This window comes from Sapajus apella, unplaced genomic scaffold (genome assembly GCF_009761245.1).
Source record: "Sapajus apella isolate SASKATOON/1434 unplaced genomic scaffold, GSC_monkey_1.0 scaffold3, whole genome shotgun sequence".
Classification (NCBI taxonomy): Eukaryota; Metazoa; Chordata; class Mammalia; order Primates; family Cebidae; genus Sapajus; species Sapajus apella.
The window spans coordinates 15,042,556-15,070,398 of NW_022436943.1; the positions used below are offsets into that span (position 1 = coordinate 15,042,556).

Genomic DNA, 27,843 nt, shown 5'->3' on the forward strand with positions numbered 1-27,843 from the left:
CTTATCAGGTTCCAGTTGAAAAGAATTCTTATCAGGTTTCTGAAGGCCTGAACTTTCATTTCATCTCAGGCTATCCGGGAGCAGGCTACCCTGGAGCTTGTGATTTTCCACATTCAAAGACATTCTAAAGACAGCGAAGGTTTAGAAGGGAAGATCCTTAGGCAGGGCAAGGCTGATAGTGCAGCGTGGTTGTGCTGGTGAGAGAGTTAATGTGTGGAGAACCAGCTGGGCACAGTCCTGGCTGGTGACAAAGATGCACCGTGCAAGGGGCTGAGCTAGACAATGCCTCTTTGCAACTTGAATGCTACCCAGATAAAAACTTTGTGCCATTCCATGAATTTTTTTTTTTTTTAAATAAATTAACTTCTAGAATATAAGGCAAGAACTGTAAAAGGTCAGCACCATTTAGGTAATAAATCTCTTTTCCACTGTGATTTTGTCTGGTGAGCTATGAAAAAAACTGGGGAAGAAAAGTGCCCCACTTTCTTTTCTTTCAATTTCTGGTTTAATGAAATGTGTTCATACCTATTCCCATTTCTTTTGTCACAGATTATTAGAGTCAGTGTAACTCGAGCAGGTATACCATTAGTTTCCATCAGAAATATTGTTGTTAATGACTTTCTTAGCTTGTTCAAGGACAGATTTCTTGCCCTGGTACTTATAAAATGAACATTGTCTTTTATCTATTCATTTATTTTTATTCTGTTTTTAGAGTTTTTACAGTTCACCATACTCAATATTTTAAAAAATAGCTGGAAAAAAATCGGTAGTCCTGGGCCTGTGAAACACTGGGAAATGAATCAATTATATTTGTATTTGGAGTATTAAAAAGAAACTTGAAAAAGAATTGCTAGCTATTTGGCAGATAAAATGCTTAGGCTATAAAAGTTCAACCACCTCTGGAAAAGGCAGTGAGAGGTCAGCATTTGCAATTAACTACCTTTTCCCAGAAAAGTCTATTAATCTAGCTGATAAATGCAATGTGGGGGAATTTGCTTGTGTAATCTGTATAGACTTTATCTAATACTTTACTTAAATGAATTGCTGGATGTTTCTAAGAAATAAACAGCTTCTGGTATTTCTGTGTAGAATATTTCACACATTCAAAACATTTTTGGTTTAGAATTTAAAAAAAAACATAACTAAAGGTTCCAGTGTCATAGATTGTAGGAAACAGGAATACTACCATCATGTAGATATGGAAGAAATAAATGATAATTAAAAAAAATACTATTCAAAATTGCTTGAACCTAGGAGGTGGAGGTTGCAGTGAGCCGACTGTGTCACTGCACTCCAGCCTGGGTGATAGAGCGAGACTCTGTCTCAAAAATAAATAAAAATATTCATATAATGGTAGGGCCAGAAAATTCAAGGCACAGACCATTGTTGTGTCAGGAATCCAAAAATTCATTGTTTAATAGGACAAAGAGTGTTACTTTTACGTGTATTCTTAGAATACAAAGGTAAGTGGAGAATTGCAACAGAATTATACACTATTTGGTGGGGATGCAACATAATGCAGCCACTCTGGAAAACAGTATGGTAGTCTCCCTCTCCCCAAATAAAAAGAGAACTGTCAGATGACCCAGCAATCCCACTACTGTGTGTTATCTAAGTAAATTGAAATTAGGATCTCAAAGAGTTATCTGCACTCTTACACTCATTGCAGCACTATTCAGAATCACCAAGATGTGGAAATAACCTAAATGTCCACTGACAGGTAGACTTTTAAAAATGTTGTATATACATTCAAGGGAATATTACGCAGCTAAAAAAGAAAATCTGTAATGTGCAACAACATGGATGAATCTTGAGGAGATTATGCTGAGTGACAGTAAGACAAATACTGCATGATTCCACTTGTATGAAATATCTAAAATAGTCAAATTTGTAGAATCATAGAGTGAAAAGGTAGTTACTGGGGGCAGAGTGAAATGAAGGTGTTGCCAATCAGTGGGCATAAAGTTTCAGTTAAGCAAGATGAGTAAAGTCTAGATATCTGCTGTACAACACTGCATAGTCAACAATACTATATTGCACACTTAAAATGTTTAAAGAGGGTAGATCTCATGTTAAGTGTTCTGTTCAGTCTCTAGAGTCTTCACTGGCAGACAGTTCTCCCATTTGAAAACTAAACAGTTAAGTCATAAGAAAATTGGGTGGAATATACTTGTAACATGCCATAGTGAACAGAGGCAATGTTAGAAACCAGAAAGGGAATATAACAAAAGTGTAGTTAAAATTTTATGAGTCTAAATGATATTTCCATGGTTACAATACCATGTTTTAAAATTACTTTTAACTAATGCAGTTTGTAGACTCTTTAAATTTTCCCATAAACTGGAGGTCATTCTACTTAAAACAATGCTTTAAAAGTCAGATGAAGCAAATCTACAACCACTGGACAACCAATGAATTATTTCTTTCTCATGAGTGGCTAACAGAAAATGTAAGTATTTTTGAACACAGGTAATATGTTTGGTTAAGCATACTCATAAGCATGTGTTCACATATTTGGAACTATTTTCTTATAGAAATAAAATTCTTTTGATTCTCTTATGTTTACATTATTTTCTCAAATTACATTTTACTTCTTACAAAAAAATGTGTAAATATTAGCATTAAAAATCATCGTTTTAATACTAGTTTCCTTAAATCTAGAAATTTAGAAAGCATAGGTCAATTAATGATAGTTAACAAAATTTACCTTGTGCTCCTATTTCTATCTTCTCTTAAGTCCTCTATTTATAAAATCATATCATTATTTTTTTTCAGTGAATTACAAATAGACCTTTTAATGGACAAGTCTGAATTTAAATAACAATGAAGCTTAACAATGGACACTGAAGTGGAAATGAATTTAATACTCCAGTCATACTCTATTAGTTTTATAGAATACGTTCAGGTTGAATAATATATTTTAGAATGTGAATCTTTGATATGTTTTAGAATGTAATCTTCAATTTGAGAATGAAGCAGTCTGTACGCAACCCTTTCTCCCCAAAAGATGTTTTTTTCTTTCTTATTCACTTTCTTTTACTCAGCTTTTAGAATGGTGCCTGAGTACAGTAATCATTTAATAAGTATTTGCTGGCTGACTGAATAAAAATGGCATTAAGGGCAAAACACATATCTAGACTAATTATTATTCTGTTGCATAAAACTCTTAATGTCACTAAGATCATTTTTCCAATAGCTTTTGCCCTTTGGAATTTGGGAATAATTTACAAGAAGAGAAAGACTTGTTTGTCTTCCAGAATCTTAGAAGAGTTTATTGATTTAATAAATTTGGCTTGACATCATAGAACTATAATGTAGGTTTTGCCCATCTGGTACAAAAAGAGGCATTCTTGGCAAACTGTGCAAAGCTATTTAAGAACCCTATGTTACTGATATTGGTATACAGTGTCTTACTCATATTCATAGAACAGTGGGAGTTGTCTCCTGGGCAGGCAGAAGATGCCACTTCTATGCCATAGAACTCCCTGATATGTATGTGTGTTCAGCCGCCTGCCTGTAAGTGGTCTAGTCTGTCTCTCTGTGTTCAGGGCAGTGATATGAGACCAAGGTATCAAAGGGTGAGGATTAGGGTTGGAGATGGGGTGGGACTCAAAAAACCAAAATACAAAGATCTAGAATTTGTGGTCAGATATGTATGGCTAAATAATGACAAGCCCTTCCCCTTAAAACAGATGATACATAATTATCTTATTTATCTTGACTAGTTTTTCTTCTTAGTATCTCCACAGAAACGAAAATAACTTCCTCCAAATTTGAAATCACTGTAACTTTTCTCAGTAATTTCAAATTTGGTGTTACACTATATCCCAGCCCAATAGAGTGTCTTGATGTGAGAGACAAGATTGGTAATAAAATATTCTGGACTTTTAAGACAATAAAAGTTATAAGAGGTATGCATAAATACCATAACCAAATCATTAAAAAAAAATAGAAACAGAGTCTCGCTATGTTGCCCAGGCTGGTCTCAAACTCCTAGGTTCAGGTGATCCTCCCACTCTGGATTCCCAAAGTGTTGGATTACAGGCATGAGCCACCATGCCTGGCCACCAAATCATTTTTTTTTTTTCTTTCAAAGTTACTAAAACTACCTATAATTGGCATGTCCACTAAATTTCGTTATTTGAGGAAAACGTTAAGTTTGCCATATAAAATCCCACGCCGGGGATTTTCATAAACATGATCCCATTTAATCTTTTCAATAATTCCCCAAATCTTCCTTTAACAGATATGGAAGTGAACCTCAGAGACTCAGTGATTTGCCTAAAATATGATATACATTAAAAGGCTTGTCCATCCGAACCTGAAACCCACATAAGCCCTAAAGCCCAAATAACCCAAATAACCGAATTGATAAATGTGTATCTGTACTTTGTAAGGGTAAATGGAAACAGCTGTCTCCATTATAAAAGGCAAAGACTCTGACTTCCCTTTTCCTCGTTCTTAGAGTGTATATTTGGAGGCCTGATGAATCTGTGTCCTTCCTCTTACCTTTGACATCAAAATAAATGTTATTAAAGATTCAGCCCGTTCTCCAATGTTTACAGTGTAGATACATGATATAGTTTGAATATGTGTTCATTGCCCCAGTTGAATTGTTGAATTGTAATCCCCAGTAATGGAGCTGGGATTTGGTGGAAGATAATTGGATCACGGGGCTGGATTTCTCATGAATGGTTTATCACTATCTCTTGGTGCTGTTCTCACAATGGTGAGTGACTTCTCATGAGATCTGTCTATAAGTGTGTGGCACCTAGCTCTCTCTCCCCCTCCTGCCCTGGCCATGTGACCTGCCTACTTCCGCTTCATTTTCTGCCATTATTATACTTCCTGAGGCCTCCTCAGAGGCTGAGGAGATGCCAGCATCATTCTCCCTCTACAGCCTGCAGAACTGTGAGCCAATTATAGCTCTTTCCTTTATAAATTACCCAGTCTCAGGTACTTCTTTATAGCAATGTGAGAATGGCCTAACACATCTCCAATATTGTGAGTCAGATAACCTCTGGATATGTAATGATGTTGAATTTTGTGTGAGCCTCATAAAAATTGATGAGTTTGTGTCCTTTGTAGGGACATGGATGAACCTGGAAACTGTCATTCTCAGCAAACTGACACAAGAACAGAAAATCAAACACCGCATGTTCTCACTCATAGGCGGGTGTTGAACAATGAGAACACATGGACACAGGGAGGGGAGCATCACATACTGGGGTCTGCTGGTGGGAGCTAGGGGAGGGACAGTGTGGGGTGGGGAGGTTGGGGAGGGATAACATGGGGAGAAATGCCAGATATAGGTGACAGGAGGATGGAGGCAGCAAACCACATTGCCATGTATGCACCTATGCAACAATCCTGCATGATCTGCACATGTGCTCAAGGACCTAAAGCACAATTAAAAAAAAAAAAAGTTAAGAAACCCTTTGTTCTGGGAAATGACTTACTGCAAAGAACCACTCTTCTCTAGTTGATTTAGATAAGTCTTACACCTGCTTATTTACCTATGGTAAGGCCAAACACAGATCTTCCGAATTTCCACTCTTGCCCTCATACATGAATAACTGAACTATTTTGTCTCCATTGGTTAATGAGAACAAAATGCTTATTACTCAAACTTTGGTTAATAGTCTGTCCTTCTCCCAGGACCCTGAACTTCAGCCCATCCTCAGCCTGAGCCGACATCCATCACCTCTTTAAGGGCCCTTCTGGAAATATGCCAGCTTCAGGGTAAAAAAATCCTCTGATACATGTACACAGTATGCCCATCTTTCATCCCACCTCACCTTGGATTCTTTCTAATCTTGCTTGCTCCTCTCATAAACGAAAAACCCGTTTTTCCTAGAACTTGAGATGCTTGCAGATCTCATGGCCAAAGCATTCTCCCTATTGCAATAGTCCCTTCTCCCTGCTTGCAATAACTCTTCCAAATAAGTCTCTCATTAGTAAGTCCAGATTTGTTTTTTACTTGACAAATGTAAAAATGAATTAGCTCCGAGATCTTTCAAGAGCTATTAAGACCGTCATGAGGTACAGTTTTTGGTCTCTTGGGGAAAGTAATTGTCTTTTCCTCTGTTTGACCGAATAAAATTTGGGAGATTTTGTCTTGATAACCAAGAGGCTTGACAAAACTTTAGACTGAGTTTTTTCTGACTATAGGCCCCTGATCTCCCTTTTCTTAGAGCATTTACTTTAGAAAAATTGTATTTGTAAGTTTTCTCTCTGCCCCTTGGAGATATACACCTTCTCCTAGCTTCTTGCCAGTTGTACAAATCCAGGAATATCTTTTTTAAGGACTTGGAATCATTCCTTTGAACTGTAATAATCAAGTAAGAAGCAGCCTCTATCTCTCAGTCTCTGTGGAAGGTGTGAACCTAACTTAGATAAGCAGCGATTAGCAAACACAGTTGACCTAATTATACTGACCAATCTTCCCCTACCATCCTCCAGTACTTTTCCACTAGTCACCCCAGTGCTTAAAAACTCTCCTGCCTGTTTCAGCAGTGCTGAGTTCAGTGACTCTTTCTTATTAAAATAGGCTTGATCTCTGTTGAAAGCCTTAAATTGAATCTCTGTTGCCTGTTTAGTTTCATCCATTGCTATTTTTTCTTTGACACTAACATTGTGGTCACTTTACTCCTAGCTTATATGCTTATAAATCTGTTATTGCTTATGCAATTAAAAGAATTTTTCCTACTATATTGATAGGGAGAGGTCTTTTTTCTTTTTTATTGTACTTTAGGTTCTGGGGTATATGTGCAGAGCATGCAGGTATGTTACATAGGTACACACATGCCATGGTGGTTTGCTGCATCCATCCCCCCATCATCTACATTAGGTATTTCTCCTAATGCTATTCCTCCCCAATCCCCCCACCTCCTGCTAACCCTCCCCAGACCCTTGACAGGCACTGGTGTAAGATGCTCCCCTTCCTGTGTCCATGTGTTCTCATTGTTCAACACTCACTTATGAGTGAGAACATGGCGGTGTTTGGTTTTCTGTACTTGTGTCAGTTTGCTGAGAATGATGGTTTCCAGCTTCATCCATGTCCCTGCAAAGGACATGAATTCATCCCTTTTTTATAGCTGCATAATATTCCATGGTGTATATGTGGCACATTTTCTTTATCCAATCTATCATTGACGGGCATTTGGGTTGGTTCCAAATCTTTGCTATTGCAAACAATGCCACAATAAATATACATGTGCATGTGTCTTTATAATAGAATGATTTATAATCCTTTGGGTATATACCCAGTAATGGGATTGCTGGGTCAAATGGTATTTCTATTTCTAGATCCTTGAGAAATGCCACACTGTCTTCCACAATAGCTGAACTAATTGTTGGCAGAATTGTTTTATTTTTCTAACCTTTTTCATAATCGACTTTTTGAAATTAGACAGAATTAAGACTTTAGATTGCTCCATTTTCCTCTAACACATTATAGCATTTTTAGAAAAGTAACATTTTTTTTCTATTTTTGTATATTTAAAGCTTATTTTTAAGCTGCTTCTCACTTCCAAATTACTCCAGAGTCTTTCTGTTCTCTTCCACCTGTGTTACCCTTTGTGTACAAACTCAGAAATGGTGAAAATATTTTATTTGGTTTGGATCTATATTCCAGATTTATTATTCAACTTTTAACATCATTAGGGGCTGTTTGAAAATTGTGTGTCTACTGCAATACTCTTAACACCTCAAAAGTCCTTAGAACTAAAGCCTATTTTTAAATGATCACATTGCCTGATAGCTGCCCTGATAGCCGCAGTTGAAATCAAAGCATCTATCTTAATTATCTGAGCACACTTTAGTTTTGAATCCTCTGAAATTTACTTTCTTATGAACTTGTGACTTTTTTCTTTTGGCTTTAAAAATTGTAGATCAGGAGTGAGAAGAAGGCTTATTTTCTGGTTTGTTTTATAAGTCAGCATTCTAGCTCTGCTAACTAAATTCAGGTTACTTCAAATTTGCATTTTTATCACTCGTGGGAGACAGTATTTCAGAACCACTGAAAACCAACACAACGGAGTCAATACTGCTGTGTTGACTTTGATGTGTTGATTTTAAGCCTCCTTCTGTTGTTCCTCCTCAGTGCCTTCAAGACTCAGGCTGCTGCCTGACTGACCTAGTGATTAAGTTATAATGAAAACTGTTTGCTTCTTTGCTTTGTATAATAATCCTCAAAATCACAGAGCGGATGCATACAAAATTAATACTTAGAACACAATCTGATTAGGACAGACAATAAAAGTACACTTAAAAATGCTCATAATACCCCTTCCACGAACACTCCCTTTGTGGAAGCCTGTCTTTCCCTCCTAATCTCCATCTCTCTCTATTCCCTTCCACTCAGGGTGGAAGCTGTCTTTCCTCTCCTGGATTCCATCTTTTCTTTATCTCACTCAGTGTGAGAGTTAGCTGTTTCTTTCTCTCTCCTCCTGTTTCTCTCTCTCTCTCTCCAAGTAAACCACTGTCTACAAAAAAAAAAAAATGTTCATAATATGTTTGAGGTAATCTGAGGACATTTTCCTCTCTCTTTCTTTAACAAATATTTATGGACATTAACATATGCTAAACACCACACTGAAGAAAAACACAAAATAAGCTCTGAGAAATTTACAAATCAGTGATTCAGAAAGAAGGAAAGTCATTAATTACAATACAGTGAGTTAAGTACGAGGAGTTAAGTACAAAGCATGGCCTAAAGAAAGAAGCAAACCCAAATGGATGTGTCCTTGTTGAGGGACAGATTTATGGAACAGGTGACATGGAATGATGATGTTTAAGAGAGGAGATATTTTTGCCAGACATAAAATAAAAGGTAGAATGGGTTATTCCACGCAGAGGGAACAACATATGTAAATGCTTGAAGGCACGACACAGTGTGTCCTAATAGAGGTTTGGGGGAGTTGTGGAGGATGCTCCTAACTAACTTGGAATTTCAGGAAGGTTTCCAGATAAAACTGAGTATTGAAATAAAAGTGGATGTTCACCAAGATCAGGTATGGAATGACATTTCAGGAAAGTCAGTCCCTGCCCCTCACCCTTACTCTTCAGGCAACCTCTGTTTGTTTAATTGCAATGACACACTAGTGCTCCACTTCCTTGTTAGCATTTGATTATATCAGCCAATTTTGGTCAGTCTGAGCAAGAATGTGCAGTGTTACCTTATTGTGGTTTTAATTTGTACTTTCTTGAATACTGATGATTTTGAGTGAGTTTTCATGTGTTTACTTCTTTGGTGAAGTGTCTATTTACCATTCCTTCTTCATGTACCATGTGCTCTATCCCAGTGGTTCTCAGCCTTGGCTGCACAGTAAAACATCTTTGGACTTTTGCTCTGGGCTTCACCTTCTGAAACTCTGATTTAATTGATATGGCTTGTGGCCCCTGTCATTTGTGTTTATAAAAGATGCATCCTTGGTGATGTCATGTGCACCTTGTTTTGAAAACCCTACTGTTGTACTTCAGCATTCTTAAACTTCAGTAGGCACCAGAATCACCTAGAATGAGTGTTAAAACATAGAGGGCTGGAGTCCACCCCAGAGTTTCTGATCCAGTTTCTGGGTTAGAGACTGAGAATCAGCATTTCTAACAAAGATCATTCCACATGATATCATGCTGCTGGTTGTGGCGCCGTCCTCTGAGTTCCACTGCTTTAACCAAACTAAACTGGCAACTTTCCCAATTCTTTCACGCTTTTCTCTTTTGTATATACTCTCTTTTCTCTGTGTGGAATGCCATCTAATCCTTTGTTTTCTTTGCACACATTTTTTCATTCCTCAAGAATCAGCTAGAATGCTACACAGACATTGTGAAGTCTGCTATATCATCTCACTTCCCACACCCGATTGCATGACTTAGGTGATAATTTTACCTATCATACTGTTTTGTTTATTTGTTTTGGTTGCAACATCTTCTATTCTACCCAGTGAGAGTTCTATGAAACCAGAAACCAGTAGGTCTTATTTTTTAAATCTTAAGGAGCCGACATTATCTGGCACATAACTGAGTTTCCACTATTTATTAATTTTTTTTGGTGTGTTGTTTAATGAGTAAGTGTTTGGGCGACTAAATAAAATGTGATATGTAAGGCTTCTCACATACTCAGTTTTCATAAAACCATCTGTTACTAAATTCGTGGCCAGATCACATGAGCCAGAGAACAAATCTATAGCAAAAACCGAAACAAAAGCCCTGTATCATCACAGGATACTGTTAGTATTATCTTTATTAAAAAAAAAAAAGCCATAAGGGAATAGAATTAAAAATAAATTATTTTGAATTAAATATGCTGGGAGCTATTAAATAAAAATTTAAAAAGCTGAAATCAAATCACAATTCTCAGAATATTGCATTTGTTTCCTGAAATCATTCTTATCAAATAAGAAGTGCTTTTTAACAATTTGAATACCCTAGGGTTTTTAAAAATACAAAGATCCATATGAAGATTATGTTGCTAGAAATGTAATGTTTTATTGAAAGCTTCACTGGCAAAATGAGATGATCATAATAATAGCGATAATAAAAACAGCTGCAATTTACTTGTTTATTTTGTGCCAGTGACTTTGTTAAGTGCAGTCCATGTATTATATTATTTAATTCCTTACATAATCCCCATGATGTGGATATTATTATTCTGCTTTCATGCCAACTAAAAGAAGTTAAATAGTTTGTTCAAGGCCAATATTCCATTTTATTTCTATGTAGGGGTGCCAGATAAAATACAGGAAGCCCAGTTGAATTTGAATTTCAGATTAAATAACATTTTTGGTACATACCATGGAATATTGGGGACATGATTATATTAGACAATCATTTACTATTTATCTGAAATGCAACTTTGAGTGTCCTCTATTTTATTTGCTAAATCTGGAGACCCTATTTCTATTTGACTCCAAAATATTTGCATCAGACCACTAGGTTGTATTGCAAGCCAGTTCTCTTAGGTACAGGTAATTCCCAGTTTACTTATATGAAATTTATAGAATAAACTTCAGACAATTAGCAAAGCATTAAGGCCTTTTATGATTTGCCCTGTGTTCTCCCGGTCCCCACATTCAGGGGTGCAGCAAATGCCAAGGACTTGAAATAGGAGCTGAGCAAGTTTGTGCCTGGAAGCTACAGAGCTCATATGGAGTGAACGGGAGAGAACTAAGAGCCAGATCAGAGAGGTAGCAGGGGCCAGATCATGCAAGACTTTGTAGATCATTGTGAGGACTTACATATCTACTCCAAGTGAGGTAGGCAGTTAGTGGAGAGTTTTAAGCACAGTGACATAGCGTGGTTAAAGCTTTAACACAACCAAATTGGCAGCTCTTTGGAGAAAAATCTGCAGAAGAATAAGGCCAGAAGCAGGGAGTTATTGCAAAATATTCAGTCATAGGTACGTAGCTGCTTTGCTCTATAGTAGAACTCATGGTTCAGCCTTTAAGCTGTGTTACTTGGGGTCTGGGTGACAACTGCCAGCTTACGGTGTGGACAGGGCATTATTCTTGCAACTTTAATGTGGAACCTGATGTGATTTCTCTGGCACAATGAGACCTGAAGGGATCTTGCACCAACTGCACCTTGTGGGTCCTGCACCTTTGAGTGTGAGAAAGGCATACTGGGTCTTACAAAAGGCAGCAGGAAATGCTGTGGCAAAGGTTGCATCCTCAAGGGGGAGGCAGGTGGTGAGCAGGCAGAAGAAGCACATCATCAGATATGCTCCTGAGCATAGGCATCATGCTTTCTGAGACCCCCAGAAGCAGCCGGGGGAGATTGTGAGTGGCAAGGTATTGTAGTTATGCAAAGGCTGATATGTCTGGAAATGTATGGAAACATTTGGGTCATCAAAATGAAATACATGAAGTCAAGTGGAAAAAAAAAAAAACAGAAAATATAGGCTGGGTGCAGTGGCTCATGCTTGTAATCCCAACACTTTGGGAGGCTGCGGAGGACAGATCACCTAAGGTCAGGAGTTTGATACCACCCTGGCCAACATGGTGAAACCCAATCTCTACTAAAAATACAAAAATTAGCTGTGCATGGTGGCAGGAGCATGTAATCCTAGCTGCTCGGGAGGCTGAGGCAGGAAAATTGCTTGAACGTGGAAGTTGGAGGTTGTGGTGAGCCAAGATTGCACCACTGCATTCTAGCCTGAGTGACAGAACAAGACTCCGTCTCAAAACAAACAAACCAGAAAATATACAAAAGGATAAAAATGCCCTACAAAAACCCAGAAAGATTTAGCAAAGTTTGTCTGACTTTGGGAAAAAATATGTAAGAGGATACAAATGCCCTACAACAAAAAAATGCTTAGAAAAATCTATCTGACTTTCTTAAGTCTTTTTTTGTCATAGTACAGTAGGTCACCTAGACTAGATCAATTGCAGGACACAGGCACCATGCTTGTTTGTATCATCCCTAACTCCTCCAAATAATAGTACTGCTTTCTTTATGCCTTCAGTATCTGTTCTCAGTAGGAAAGGGAAGATAGCTTAGGATGGATTGGTTGAGTTTAAGAGGAAGGTCTTTGCTGTGCTGAAATACAAAAATAACCAAAATACAAAATCAAACAGATTAAGTAACTATAGGGTAGCACAGAATGCCTACTCTGTGCCAAGTATGTGCCTTTTAGACATTATTTCATTTACTCTTCACGGCAATCCTTGTCCAGACACATATTATTGTCAACCTTCTTTTACAGTTGGAAAAACTAAAGCCAGTGAAGGCATAGGTAAGTGGCTTGCTCAAAGTCATGGGACTGAACATGCTTCTATCAGACTACAGGCAGAGCTTTTGTTTCTAACAGTTAAGCCATCCAACCTCTGGGAAAGATTTTTTTATAAAAATAAAAAGTTTATTTTATAAAAAAGTTTATTCTATAAAAATAAAAATGATTGAAATCAAGTGAGATCCCAACAGTAGCAAGTCTGAAATAGGGGACAGATAATAATCACAGGGGACACTTACTACAAAGGGATCAGAGCTCTTAAAGAGGCAGAATTCCAGGTGGAAATCTGGAAACAGAGATATCTTCCTATTACACACTTTCTCTCCCATCAAAGGCTGAGTCATACCCCATTTCTGTTGAGAATACCTGGCCAGTGGGCATGCATGACCCTGGCCATTTGTGCCTCACCAGCAGGTCACCTAAGTCAGGTCAACTGCAGGACACTTGCATCATGGCTGTTCATTCTATCCCTAACTCCATCCAAATAATGCTACTTCTTGCTTTATGCTCTCAATATCTGTTCGCAGTAGGACAGGGAAGATAGCATATGTTGGATTGATAGAGTTCAAGATGAAGGTCTTTGAATGCTGTGCTAAAATACATGCCCAAATCCAACAGATTAAGTAATACTTTCTTGCTTCCTTGTGATTTATACTTCTAACTAATTCAGTTGGCACTACCTTTGTGGAGCTTGCCTCACAAGTTCCTGTTTGTCCTCTCGCCAGAATTCATTCAAAATGATAAGAAAAAGAAAGAGAAGCACAATTGATAAGGGGGATCATCCAGGTGAAGGACTTCATTAGGAAAGAAACAAAAAGTCTCAAAAAGGAGACATTTTCAGACTTTCTCGTAAAGAAAGATTAAGAATATAGATCAAAATGCTTTATGCATTCCAGTTTTTCAATGTTGTGCTAGAATGTTTGCTTTGAGTTCTCTTCAATGGAAGGATTGGATTTGAGGTCCAGACCTTCCCCAGTGTGCATAGAAATTCAATAGCTGGTAAGCCCAGGTGACTTACTGCTTAGTTGAATGTTTTGTTAAATCCTGAAAGATGTATTACACTGTAGTACTCAGCTTGCATATCTAAGTATTACACAATTCAGCTAGGTAATTCTACTGTAGATTCTTGCTAGATTTGCCTGATTTGATTGTGTGTAGTCCGCAAAAGGAAAAGTATTATAAGTAGAATTCAAAAGAAGTCAAATTCTCCTTAAGCCATTTAAATGTTTTGCTTGTCTATAGTTTCCTTTGGGAATTGATGATTTAGCTCTGTAGTTTCAAACCTTGGCCTGATAAAGCACAGATTCCAGGGCTGCTGCTTGAGATAATCTATATTGGCATTTTTGGCAAGCACCCTAGGTATTGAGTGTAAGATGACCAAAAACTCTCCTTTGGAAAACACTGGATTAGCCTAAGGCTCCATGACACATCTAACAGCTTTATAATGTTCTAGAGTGTTCACAGAAGACTTTTCTCATACACCTGAGGAGAGCTCATTTGCTTTTTTGAATTAGCATGGTGTTAAGCACTAGCTTTCCTATAGTATTTCCATTATGGCAAAGGCTACTTTAACTTTGGGTGATATTACTTTATATAAAGGATAATACAGATTTGGAGGACACAAATAGAATAAAAGAGCTTGAAATGTTGTATTTGTGAAGTTTCCAGTAGTTTTTTTTTTTTTTTAAAGTTTACCTTTATCGATCTATGTATCATATGAATTATCTAATGCATTTTGGATTTTAAATGTATTTTCCATAAAATGATCTGGGGATGATGAAGGATGGCTTGAATATGTTTTCTTCAACTTTAGCATGTGCCATTTCTTTAATTTGTCATGCTTCAAGGTGAAATCCCTGCCCCATTTTTGCCAGGAGTGTTTATTGACCATAGTGGCTACGTCTGGTTCCCCATCTGTAAACTATGTTTTTCATATGGTTCTTACCATGACATGCTGCTTTGTATTTTTTGTCTGTGGCCTTTAACCTCAGTTAGTTCATATCTTTCTTATTTTCCTTCTTGATCCCAGTGGTCAATCAGTGAATACTTGCCAATGGATTTATTCAGAAACACAAGTGTAGTAGTGGTTTCATAGTGCATGTATAGTGCATTAATACAGAGAGTTTAACTGAAGATAAATCCAAATTTTGATTACTATGCACTATTGAAATATATAGGTATAGATTATTATAGAATCATAGATTTTTAGTCTCGACAGGCTTCTTATAAAGTCCAAGCCTGTTTTTTTGTTTTGTTTTTCTGTTTTTGTTTTTGTGCATGAGGAAATCGGTCATCTCTCTATTTTGTTTTTTGAGATGGAGTTTTTGCCCTGTTGCCCAGGCTGGACTGCAATGGTGCGTTCTCAGCTCACTGCAACCTCTGCCTTCTGGGTTCAAGCGATTCTCCTGCCTCAGCCTTCTGAGTAGCTGGAATTACAGGTGCCTTCCACCATGCCCAGCTAATTTTTTTTTTTTTTAAGTAGAGATGAGGTTTCACAATGTTGGCCAGGCTGGTCTCGAACTCTTGATCTCAGGTAATCCGTCCACCTTGGTCTCCCAAAGGGCTGGAATTACATGTGTGAGCCACCACGCCCAGCCAGGAAATCAGTCTTCTCTCCACCAGACACTAAGCTACTTGAGACAAAGAGCCATATATATATATTTATTTATTTATATTTAAATCATTTTATTTACCTCTATGTGCCAGGGAACAATATTAAACTTAGTCTCCTTTTTTTTTTTGGAGACAGAGTTTTGCTCTTGTTGCCCATGCTGGAGTCCAATTGTACGATCTCAGTTCACCACAACCTCCAACTCCTGGGTTCAAGTGATTCTCCTGCCTCAGCCTCCCAAGTAGCTGGGATTACAGGCATCTACCACTGTGCCTGGCTAATGTTTTAAAACTTAGTCTTATATGTTTCCTTTAAGCATTTCAGATTACATTGTGCACTTCACCAACAATGGAAGCTTTCAGACTTCACATGTCTTGTAAAAAAAAAAAAAAAAAACCTAATATAGATAAGAATGATTTATTGATTTGAAATCCATGTATAAGCAATAGTCCAGTGAAACTTAAGTTCAAAAGTTGTTTTTTTTTTTTTTTTTGTCTTGTGGGTGTAGCTGTGTCAATGTGCCTAATTTATAATAACATTGAGTCTAGTAGGTTAGATATTAGATATAAATTTAGATGTAAGCAGTAATAAACAGTAATGCCTAAACTGAAGTGTATAATCTGAATCTTTATGAGGACCAATTTATATTATTGTGAAAAACTTAGAAACTGATTTGAAACATGAATACGATTCATATGTGTGTATATAGCTTTCAATAATTACCAGCAGGAAATTTTAATGGATGATATAAGTGGAATAACTGCAGGTGAAACTTGGCTGGATAATATAAGTGTAATGACTTTGCTGGAAAATATAAGTATAGTGACATCTGTGCACCAAAGGCACCTGGGAGATTTTTTAAAACACAGGCCAGACATGCCCTGCTGGCTGCAAACCTCACTGTCAACAAGTGTCGGGATGGGACCTGAAAAGCCATATTCTTAAACATTTCATTTCATACATAACACAATGATTTTAGTTATACCTGTATTTTTGGTAGCACCTGGTGCACACATAATAGATTCCCAAATGTTAGCTGAATGAATTGCGTCATAGAAATCAATTTCGCTAAGTGTATATTTAGAACTAGACAGTATGTGGATAGTCTGTGCTCATATCTTTGGCTTCTCACCACCTCACAAGGGGCACCAACACCTACAGCTATCCTACGAACTCATTTTTCTGAATCTCCCTCACTTCAGATCCAATTCTTATTTCCTGTTCATTCTTTTGCAATGGCATTCTGGATTTGCCTTGAGCAGCCAAATGGGCATATGGCTACCAGCTCTTCTTTGTGAGAAAAATTCATAACTAGAATCTAATTAATTGTATCTTTCCTGTTCAAATCGATGATGCCCTTTATTATCTAAAAAGAAAAGATTTGTGCTTTTATTTTGCTTTTTGGGACCAAGGATGATTTGGTTCAGTGGCCTGGAAAGGAGAAAACAGTGAATACAAGACTAGGGAATTTTTTCTTGGCCAACCAGTAGGAGAGACTCCTTAGTTTCAATCTGGATTGCAAGGACTGAATGTTAAGCCCTTCCTCATCTATTATTTTCCATGTCTTACAAACAGAATGATATACTAGAGATAGGATTTAACTCTAGCTCCCTAAGTCCCCAATAATAATACAAGGGTTGAGGGAGAAAACCTGAGTACATCCAGGCAGGCGCTCAGTTCTAATCAGCTACTTTCTGTGTATTTAGAGCATAGTCCACATACCATGGTTTGGATTTACTGCCATGACTGTATAGTCAAGCTTTGCTCCTTCAGACATATTGCTCCTGGGACACATACACATCCAGAGTAAAAATCAAACAGAATGGGTTTTGAGATTTCTGATCTTGCCTTACTATGTTGTAAATAAGAAAGTCAAGAGAGATTCAGAGAAGTTGTTTGGTTAGGCAGTTCAATTGGACTGATAATGACAGATCTAGGACTTAAATTGGCCATCTTATTCTTTCACCCTCTAATCCAATATTTGGAGTGATTTCATGCCCATGTAGATGACTCATCTCGCATCTGAGCCCCTCATTCCTTAAATCCTTCACCTGCTGTGACTTTTGCACTGATCTCACTCCTTCCCATGGAGCAGCTCATCATCTAGAACTCTCCACATCTGAAATATCTTGGACCTTAAGTACAGACCTTGTTTTTCTTTTTTCATTTAGTTCCTCTTTCTCTGGTCCTTAATGGTTATAGGGGCTTTTTTTCCCCTTTGTGCCTTTATTTTCTCATTTTTGACCACCCCTGCCCCCCACAGTGTTCCCTTTCTTCCCTGTTGGTTAGATTCCATGACCCATCTAGTCAGCCACTCTTCGTTACTCATATCCTCAACTCCTTTTATTTATTGGTTTTCATTTTTGCACTTATCTGACAAAAATGCAACCCTGAACATGTTTGCTTTCTTCATGCTTCCATCAGGGTTGATAAAATCCAGTGGAGAAAAGGCAGATTGATAACTTCATCACAGTCATTCTCAAAGTGTGATCCCTAGACCAGCAGCATCGGTATAATTTAGGAACATGTTAGAAATACAGATTCCTAGAGCCCTCTTCAGCATGCTGAATCAGAATCTCTCAGAATGGGACACAAGAATCTGTGTTTTTATAAAGTTCTCTAAGTAGTTCTGATATACCTTGAAGTTTGCAAATTACTACTCTATTAATTCTTGATCTTTAACCTTAACTGGCTACTAACACTGCCAATCTTTTTGTTTTCTAAATTAGTAATCTTTAGTGTTTTCCAGACGCCTTTTCAAATCTTGTTCATTCTCTTCAAATCTGATGGTGCCTGTGTCTCCTCATTCCCCAGAGGTTATCACTCTCTGACTTATATTAGTTTGTGCTTGAACTCCCTCAAACTCCTGCCACAACATCCTCAGACTAACCACAGTCACCTGCAGTGGAGGAGTCTTCATGTCTATATGCTTCTGCTCTACATTTCTTTCCTTTCAGCATTGACGACCTTCTCCCTTTCTCTTCACAAAGTTCCCTCTCTCTATTGGCATCCTTCACCTAATCTCCTCACAGCTTACATTCACACTCTTTGGTGTTTTGATTCTACATGTGATGAAAACATTGTAGGGATTTAAGTAAGGAAATGGCATTATCTGACATATAGTTTATAAAGATTTTTACCCTTCTGTGGAGAATGGGTTGCATGAGGCAAGAGTTGAAGCAAGAAAAGCATTTTAGATATTACAGAAAACCTGAAGAGGGGATGGTGGTTTGGGACATGGTACTTGTCATGGAGTCATAACTAACTTTGGGCTGTGAGTTGGAAGTAGAGTTAACAGGGATAAAGGTGGAGGTCAAAGATGATCTCAGTCTTTTGGTTTTAATAATTATGTGAATGGTGATGCTGTTTACCAGAATGAGGAAGCCTGGGAAAGAATAAGATGACTGGAAAAAAATCAAGTCTGTTTCTGGCCATGTTAAGTTTCAGTTGTTTATTGGAGATGTATGTGGTGATAGGCAGCTCAACATTTGACTCTGGGGTCCCAAGAAGAGATCAGGGTAGAAATGTGGATTTAGGACTCTTTGACCTATAGGTAGTATTTAATGCTCTACTATTTGGTGAAGACACCTTGGGAAAGAGTGTGAAAAGAGAAGACGGCCTAAGACAAAGCCCTGAGCTAACCCAATATTTAAAGTGGGAGTATGTAGGGAAAATTTCTAGTACAGGAAACTGAGCATGAGCAACTGATAAATTAGGAGAATTTCTCAGAAGAAGGAAGTGGTCAGGTATGCAAAATTCTGCTGAGAAAGAAATTAAAATAAGAACAGAGAAGTAATCACTGTAAATGGCAACTTGAAGGACCCCAGAGAGCTTGAGAAGTGTAATCACAATGAAATGCTGACAGCAGAGGTCTGATTAGAATGAGTTGAGGAAATCATGTTGAATTTGTCCTGCCAAATCATGTGCTCCTGCCTAAAGAGAAGCTGGGACATTTGTTTGTTCTTCACTCTAGTCCTTAATCAATAGATTCCTGAAATCAATATGAGTCTAAGAACAGGTGCTTAAGTTCTGCAAACTGATGCAGACTTTGGTAGAAGTAGGGGTGGTTGTTAAAAGCTCATATTTGAAACGTTTAAATGAAGGTGCTGACTGGCACAGTGGCTCACACATGTAATCCCAGCACTTTGGGAGGCCAAGGTGAGCAGATCACTTGAGGTCAGGAATTAAAGACCAGCCTGGCCAACATGATAAAACCCTGTCTCTATTAAAAATACAAAAATTAGTCAGATGTGGTGGGTACCTATAATCCCAGCTACTTGGGAAGCTGAGGCAGGAGAATCACTTGAATCCGGGAGGCGGAGATTGCAGTGAGCTGAGATCACGCTACTGCACTCCAGCCTGGGTGACAGAGCAAGACTCTGTCTCAAAAATAAATAAACAAAAAGTAATGAAGGTGCCATGAGTTCTAACAGATCTAGCATATTAAGTCAATATAGAATCTATAAAATTCAGCTGTCTTTGAAACTATTGATAAAAGAACTACTATGACAAAATGAGTTAAGTAACAATAGGCACAGTATTAAAACAAACTGGAATTTGATTTTACCTGGGATAAGCCAAGTTTAATATGATCAGTCCATAGATATTTGGAAGTTGGCAACATATACACACACACTTGCCCACATGTCATTTTTTGTTATGTCCTTTGAATAGTATATTTAATTTCATGGTTGATAAAACATGAGAAATATCCTCATCAGCATACGTTTACCAAGTAAGTCCGTGATGTGGTTATGTAAGAAAGGACGTCTGGAAATGAGCAGTATAATGATTACAATATTAGGAAAATAAAACCTATAAAGAAGCAGTTCTTAGCCAAATTCTCAAATCATAAGAACTGATTATCAGGCAGCACAGGCATTGAAAACGGTCAACTGGCCATCTACTAAAGTGCCATCTTAGGCAGCACCCTGTAGAAAGAACTGCTGGCTGTACAAATAGTATAAATAATTATCAGTTAATAAAACAAGAAGGGGACCCAGTATCTTCCAGTATACTGTAGTTTGTTACCAGGATATTATATCTGTGTACGGTTCACTTGCAATTGCCTAAATGCAAGATCCCTTTTGCAGTGGAGCATTTTGGAGGGAAAGTTTCATTTGGCACTTTAAATATACCTAATCTCTTCTATGGTATTTATTTTGCTTCTTCATTTATATCTTCCTAAGTTAGCAATAAAGTATTGAGCACTTATTATGTGCAAAGCACTATACTCGTGTTTTCTTAAATATATGTATGTGAGAAATAAGCCCCAAATTATTTAATTCTTATTTTAGAATGAATGAGTTGCTAACATGCTGGTGTTGTTACCCAAAGGGTGTGGATACCAAATGTTTAGTTCCTACCAGCTCATGACCCCCATCTTCATCGAAGTCCTCCTCTATCCCATCTGTCATCTCTTCTCCATCGGCATCTGGCCCTCCTTCAGCAGGCTCCTCTGTAGAGTGATCTGCATTCTCTGACACACATTCCTCTTGGATCAGCACTAGACTCTCTTCCAATTGCTTCTTCTGAGCTTCTGGGGGGGAAAAAGCAAATGACTACTACCTTGGGTTGCTCATGAGCCATTTGGATAAACCATGAAAAAACAATCCATGAAAGGGTAAACTCTTTGTATTATTAAAGGTGTACAGAAGGTAAGGTAATACTATGCTTTAAGTTGAATTTTCTCAGTCATGTAAATCATGTACATATGTGTATGTGTACTTACATGTAAGCATATTTATTTTAATGGAATTAGCAAAAATTAAGGAATCCAGTTGGTAGTGGTACATAAACTAGTAAGATTTAATTTTATATATAGTGCTTTCTAATAAGGATAGTCTCTCTGAGAGGAAAATAGAACAAAAAAAAAGGGGGAAAAAACATAGAAATTGTTCACTCAAGGGAAGAGGAAGAAGAAAGCTCAATGACAAGTTCAAACTTGAGTGAAAAAGACAAAGAAAAACTCACTGAGGAAAAAAGTGGAAAAGAAAATATATGGTTTCTCAGCAACATCTATGTGAACAATCCCCTGAAATTTTAAAGTCTAAATTCTGTTGACAGGTGTGGTTAACTTCAATGGTTAAGGACATAAATTCTGGGGTCAGACAACCTGAGTTCAAAGTCGAGCTTCATTAACTAATAGCGTTGTGGTGTTGTGCAAAGTCAAAATGATTAACCCTCCCTGTGTCTCAATTTTCTCATCCATGCAAAAAGGATAACTATTTCCTAAACTTTCAGGGTTTGGTGTAGTGCATCGGAGTGTTAGTACAGTGACTAGCAAATAATAAGTGCTCAATAAACAAAGCTACACTCTACATTAGTAGAATTTCTTCTAGTTGTCAGGATCTGTGCATTCCACTTACAGAAAGCTGCTCAAATGGGAATTGCGCTGGCAGCATCATGATTATTTTCTCTAGCGGGTGGTGGCATTCATCTCCTATGATGATATAAAGAAGTGTTGGGCTTCCAATAAATTAGATCATCATGTTCCTCCTTCTCTGACTTATTTTCATGTGTTCATGACTATTCAAAAGTTGGTTGTTTTCACTAATTTTGCTTACTTTTTTTTTTTTTTAAATCAGATGATTATTCTTTTATCTGAGTTTTTAAATAGTCTACAGTTTGATCTTATTAATAAATTATTATAAAGGTAATTTATAGAGCAAAATAATTGTAGGTTATTAATTTCTGGCCTTTTTCATAATGGGAGATAAAAGGAAAATGAGCATTGATATAAACATTTTATCTCAGCACAAAGCTTTCTTTTTTTTTTTTTTTTTACTCCAAATCTCATGTTGAGAAAACTTTTCAAACATAATATGTAAATCAACAAACTGATATAATGTACAAATAAGCAAACAAGCAGCTATTCTTTCCAAGAAATTGTTTATAATTAAAATAATACTTTTAGAAATAAATGTGTATCTATACCTTCTTGTATTTTTGTTCTCCAAATGATAAAATTTGTTGAAAATAAGACAATAGTAGAGGGTTGTGCCTTGGCTGTGCTGTCAAAGTTTAGTTACTCTGAGCTCTAGTTGACAGGATTCTAGCTCTAGCTTTGTTACTTACCCACAGAATTATAGACACTGAGTTTGAGTCTAAGTTTTGGCCATTTGGTCAGGTCATGTCATTGAAACACATTAAGTCATTTTTTCCTCATCTATACCTACCTCTGGTGTTTACTGTGACATTTAGCAGAGCTTATATTTGGGAAATGTTTTGCAAATTATAAAGGACTACATAAGTGTGTTCTATTATACACAGAAGGGAGATGGTGTGCTCCTCACTGTGAATATGTTGAAGGAATAACAACAATAACAACAGTAAGCGTGGATCAAGAGGCCTGGTCAGATCAGGGAATAACACATATGGGGCTGAGGCTTTGTTTCAGAGGAGGAAAAGAGCTGGTAGAGCAAACCAAGGTTGGAAATAATTACTATGGGTATCTTACATGGCTCAAACATAGGCTCTTTTTCATTAAGAGAAAGACATTTACTTCATATAAATAGACACAAGCTATATACAGCTTGATGTTTTAAAAATCAACTGATTAGGTTCAAACTTCTCCATTTAACAACATAACTTATGCAGTGAGGATGTGAATTCTGCTTTTAAAAGTATACTTTTTATCTTGATATGCACATACAAATGTACTGATGAGAGGACGTCTAGTACATAAATTCTTTCCATTTTTCCTAATGTCTATATAACATTTAGCACAGAAAGTCCTATGAAGACTATAAAGTGGTTATTGTAAACTATAACCAATATTTTTTTCTAAGAAGATAAAAGTGAGTTAAAGAAAAAAACATCTGTTTAATCTAGAGAAGACCCCATTGTCTGAATTAAAAGGAAGGTGAATAAGGCAAGAAAGACCAACGACACTCTTAATTTTACGTTTACTGAAGATTTCTAGGTTTTATTCTCACTTTCCTTCTACATACCATTCATGTGCTCTAAAATTCTAGATCTGTTACCTGGGTTAACCCACATACACATCTACGAGTAGGCTCCACTGAGAAAATGATGTGATAGGTTGACTAACCTGAGCACTGGACAGTTTTGAATCCTCTAATATTAATCACATTTCTTATTCTATTCTGTTGCCTCTCCTATCACTGATCCTTTGTACTGCACAATGGAGGTGGCTACTCTGGTTTTGGCCCCCCACTCTTCTTCATAAAAGAGGTTTTCGTACTTATCATCTAAGCTCCTCACTTCTTATGTCACCATGCCATTTGTTTGAAATGCCCTAGCTTTCAAGACCTGGTGTTGGTACTTCAAGAAAGATAAATAGAAATTTGGGATTCTTATAATTATATACCGTGAAAAATGCCTTGAATCTCATAAATTTTTTAAAACCAAAGTTTTTCATTTTTATGTCATTGTATTTATCTTTTTGTTATAACACACAAATTGACTTTTGCTTAAGATTGACATATATTAGGAATTCAATTTGCCTAGTGTATCTATTTCTTCTCTAAATGATTCCAGAAATATTTGTTATTTGAGAACTCTTTTTGATGTTGAAAATAACTTATATATGTGTGTGTGTGTATGTATATATATGGTTTTTTTTTTTCCTCTCTATAAGCTATCTGGCCAAGGAAGCATAGCAGATATTCAAAGGATCCCTGTAGGACCAGACTTTAAAAGATGCATAGTCCTCATCTGGCTTCATGTATCAATTTGTTTCAGCTTGTATAAGGAAAGCCAACTTTCTTGATCTTCCCAGCTGAATGTAATCTTTCCCACTTTGATCAACCAAAGCCCTGATCAAATGCTGTCTTACAGTTAGTTCTACTGTTTTCTTATCTTTTTCGTATTAGTGTTTAAGCTTCTTGGAAATTTGAGCTATTGCCTCAGAAGATGATTGTCACACTCAAAGGGGATGATACAGAGGTCAATCTTTTGTAAACTGAAAAGCACAATACAAGTCAATTATCAAGAAACGTTTTGATGTGCTCTGTACCGCTCACTGAATGCCTTGCAGATGAAGAGATATCAGGAAGGATATAGGGTTTGAGATTCATACTTCTGTTAATTACTAGTCCTATTAATTGTAGTTTTCTTCTCTAAAAGGTAAGCATTAAAATAACATCCGTTTCAGGAAGTTGCTGCGTGCTCTAATGAGAAAAAAGATGTGAACGTGTTTTTTAAACTGCAAAGACCGCACAAACATGTTATCATAACAATCTCAAAACAGTTCTTGAGTTGAATCTATATTTGTTTCTTGATTGCTGTAGAAAAATTTCCTATGTCAAAATTATTCACTCCTACTGATCATTAAGAATCAATTTTACAAAGATTATTTTGGATTTTGGTTTTGACATCGACGTTTTCGTTCTATTTTTAGACAGACATAGTCTAGTACTGATATGGTTTGGCTGTGTCCCCACCCAAATCTCATCTTGAATTGTAACCCACATAATACCTGTGTGTTGTGGGTGGGACCCAGTAGGAGATAACTGAATCATGGGGGTGGTTTTCTCTATGACATTAAATAAGTCTCACAAGATCTGATGGTTTTATAAGGGGCTTCCTATTTTGCTTGGTTCTCATTCTCTCTTGCTTGATGCAATGTAAGATGTGCCTTTTGTTTTCTGCTATGATTTGTGAGGCCTTCCCAACCACATGGAACTGTGAGTTCATTAAATTTCTTTTTCTTTATAAGTTACCCAGCCTTGAGTAGGCCTTTATTTATGGCATGAGAACAAACTAATACAGTACATAGTACATAACAGTTACTCTCTGTTTTTTTTGTATTAACATACAACATACATGTAATTCTGATCATGTATTTCAAAGGCAGTGGTATATTAATACAATTCATTGCAAAAAAATCCTATATATTCTCATCAGTCATTAACTTGAAAGCTAAATGCTTGTAAGTCATCATCTGAATTAAGAAAAGCTTTAATTATAATGATAATTGATTCATAGGAGTTTAATATCAAACTGTGTTAGTAATATATAGTCAACATAGACTTTTGTCATCTCAATGGGAAATATAATCACTAAACAATGATAAGTTTCATGAATAAAGTCACACATGAAAGCACATCTTCTTTATTAAACTATTGGTTCACAGTTTAATAGGCAGTTTTGATTCAGTAACTATGTTGCTGAAATAGAAACAAATTAACTTGTCCTATTTTTTATGAATAATTATCTAATTTTATGTCTCTAGAGATGAGTAATGTTGTTTATTCTTTTTTTTGAGATGGAGTCTTGCTCTGTCGCTCAGGTTGGAGTGCAGTGGTAAAGTCTTGGCTCACTGCAAATTCTGCCTCCTGGGTTCAAGCAATTCTCCTGCCTCAGCCTCCTGAGTATTTGGGATTACAGGCACACGCAGACACATCACACTAATTTTTGTATTTTTAATAGATATGGGGTTTTGCCATGTTGGTCAGGCTGGTCTTGAACTCCTGATCCACCTCAGGTGATCCATCCACCTCGGCCTCCCAAAGTGCTGGGATTATAGGCATGAGCCACTGCACCTGGCCAGCTTATTCTTAACTTTATAACATTCTGTTTATTTGCATAGTTATTTTCTAGTCATCACTCTTTTTATTTTGTATGTGAGTGTGTATGTGTGTTTGTGTGCATGTGCATTTCTCTCTCTGCCACTAAAGCGTCTCTGCGGTAGAAACGTTTTTATTATTCATCATTGTTTACCTGGTGGCTGACTCTTACTCACAAATTAAGTGCTTGCTGAATATATTAATGAATTGTGGAATCAACTAATGAAAGTAAGTGTCAAATGTGTCAAATTCTTTTCATAGAGTAAAAGTGACAGTTGAATTTTGCACACCAAAAATATAAATCCAAGATAACTTAAAAAAAAAAAAAAGTAAAAAATCCTCTTGCCACGTTCTACATGACAATACCATACCACAAAGTCAAGGTAAAATGTGAGGTCTGAAATTTTCTTAGAAGAAAAATTGTTTTTTTATTGCATTTTAGGTTTTGGGGTACATGTGAAGAACATGCAAGATTGTTGCGTAGGTACACACATAGCAGTGTGATTTGCCGCCTTCCTCCCCTTCACCTATATCTGGTATTTCTCCCCATTGTTGATGTTTATATTGACAAGTCTTGAAGAGAAAAATGAAATGTGAAGCCGTCCAGTGCTTATTGGAGGAGAGCTGCCTTCGATCACTGACATCTTTTGGAATCTCTGTTGGCTTCTTCAAGTCAGATTGATGAATGATCATAGCATTTCTTTTGTGAACAGAGAAATGACTATTAGATTTTTTTCTAAAGAGTTGATTAGGAGCCAAAAAGCCAGCAGCTTATGTCTAAAAGACACCTCTAAGACACCTAAATTATAGATTACAATAAAAAGGCTTATAATGGCTACAAGTTAGTGAGTGCTTATGAAGTGCTGACCATGTAAGACTCATTAACTTTAGTCCTTGAAATATACTGCAACATAGCCTTATTTATCATGTCATGCATGGGGAAACTGAGGCACAAATAAGTGCTCATGGTCACACAGTAATAAGTGCAAGAGCTGAAATTCCAACTTAACATTTCTGATCTTATAATCTTGGCTGTTTTCTAATATATCTCTAGAAAAAGAAGGCCTAATTTGACATACCAAGGGAATGCTTTGAATCTCTTCAATAACCAATTTTAAGTTCAAGAATAAAGAAGTCTGTTTAGTTAGGGGTACATATTCTGGTTAGCTAAACAATGACTATCAAAGGAAAAGAAGTACAAATTACAGATAAATATTTCTGTTTAAGGGAAAATGCCTAAGGCGAAAGAAAAGAATTTAATATTAATTTTTTTTTTTTTTTATTATTTTATTTTATTTTATTTTTTTTATTTTTTTATTTTTTTATTTTTTATTTTTTCCCATTTATTTATTTTATTGCATTTTACATTTTGGGGTACATGTGAAGAACATGCAAAATTGTTGCATAGGAACACACGTGGCAGTGTGATTTGCTGCCTTCCTCCCCATCACCTACATCTGGCATTTCTCCCCTTGCTATCTCTCCCCAGCTTCCCACCCCCGACCCTCCCTCCCCTATTTCCCCCCAACTGACCCCAGTGTGTAGTGCTCCCCTCCCTGTGTCCATGTGTTCTCATTGTTCAACACCCGCCTATGAGTGAGAACATGCGGTGTTTGATCTTCTGCTCTTCTGTCAGTTTGCTGAGAGTGATGGTTTCTAGGTTCATCCATGTCCCTACAAAGGACCCAAACTCATCGTTTCTGATGGCTGCATAATATTCCATGGTGTATATGTGCCACATTTTCCCTATCCAGTCTATCGTCGATGGGCATTTGGGTTGGTTCCAGGTCTTTGCTATTGTAAACAGTGCTGCAATGAACATTCGTGTACACGTGTCCTTATAGTAGAACGATTTGTAATCCTTTGGATATATACCCAGTAATGGGATTGCTGGGTCAAATGGAATTTCTATTTCTAGGTCCTTGAGGAATCGCCACACTGTCTTCCACAATGGTTGCACTAATTTACAC

General features: G+C 37.0%; 1 protein-coding gene across 9 annotated transcripts in view; it reads right to left on the reverse strand.

The window, feature by feature from the left end:
* The window catches only part of RALYL (RALY RNA binding protein like), a 729,873-nt gene that overhangs the window by 15,095 nt on the left and 686,935 nt on the right, over positions 1-27,843 (reverse strand). For 7 of the 9 annotated variants that reach the window (XM_032250205.1, XM_032250214.1, XM_032250239.1 and 4 more), the window contains one exon: positions 20,708-20,880. The exons of the other annotated variants lie outside the window; for them this stretch is intronic. In XM_032250205.1, the coding sequence (XP_032106096.1) occupies positions 20,708-20,880 (173 nt within the window). The remainder of the gene's footprint in view (positions 1-20,707; positions 20,881-27,843) is intronic. 9 annotated transcript variants of the gene reach the window in all.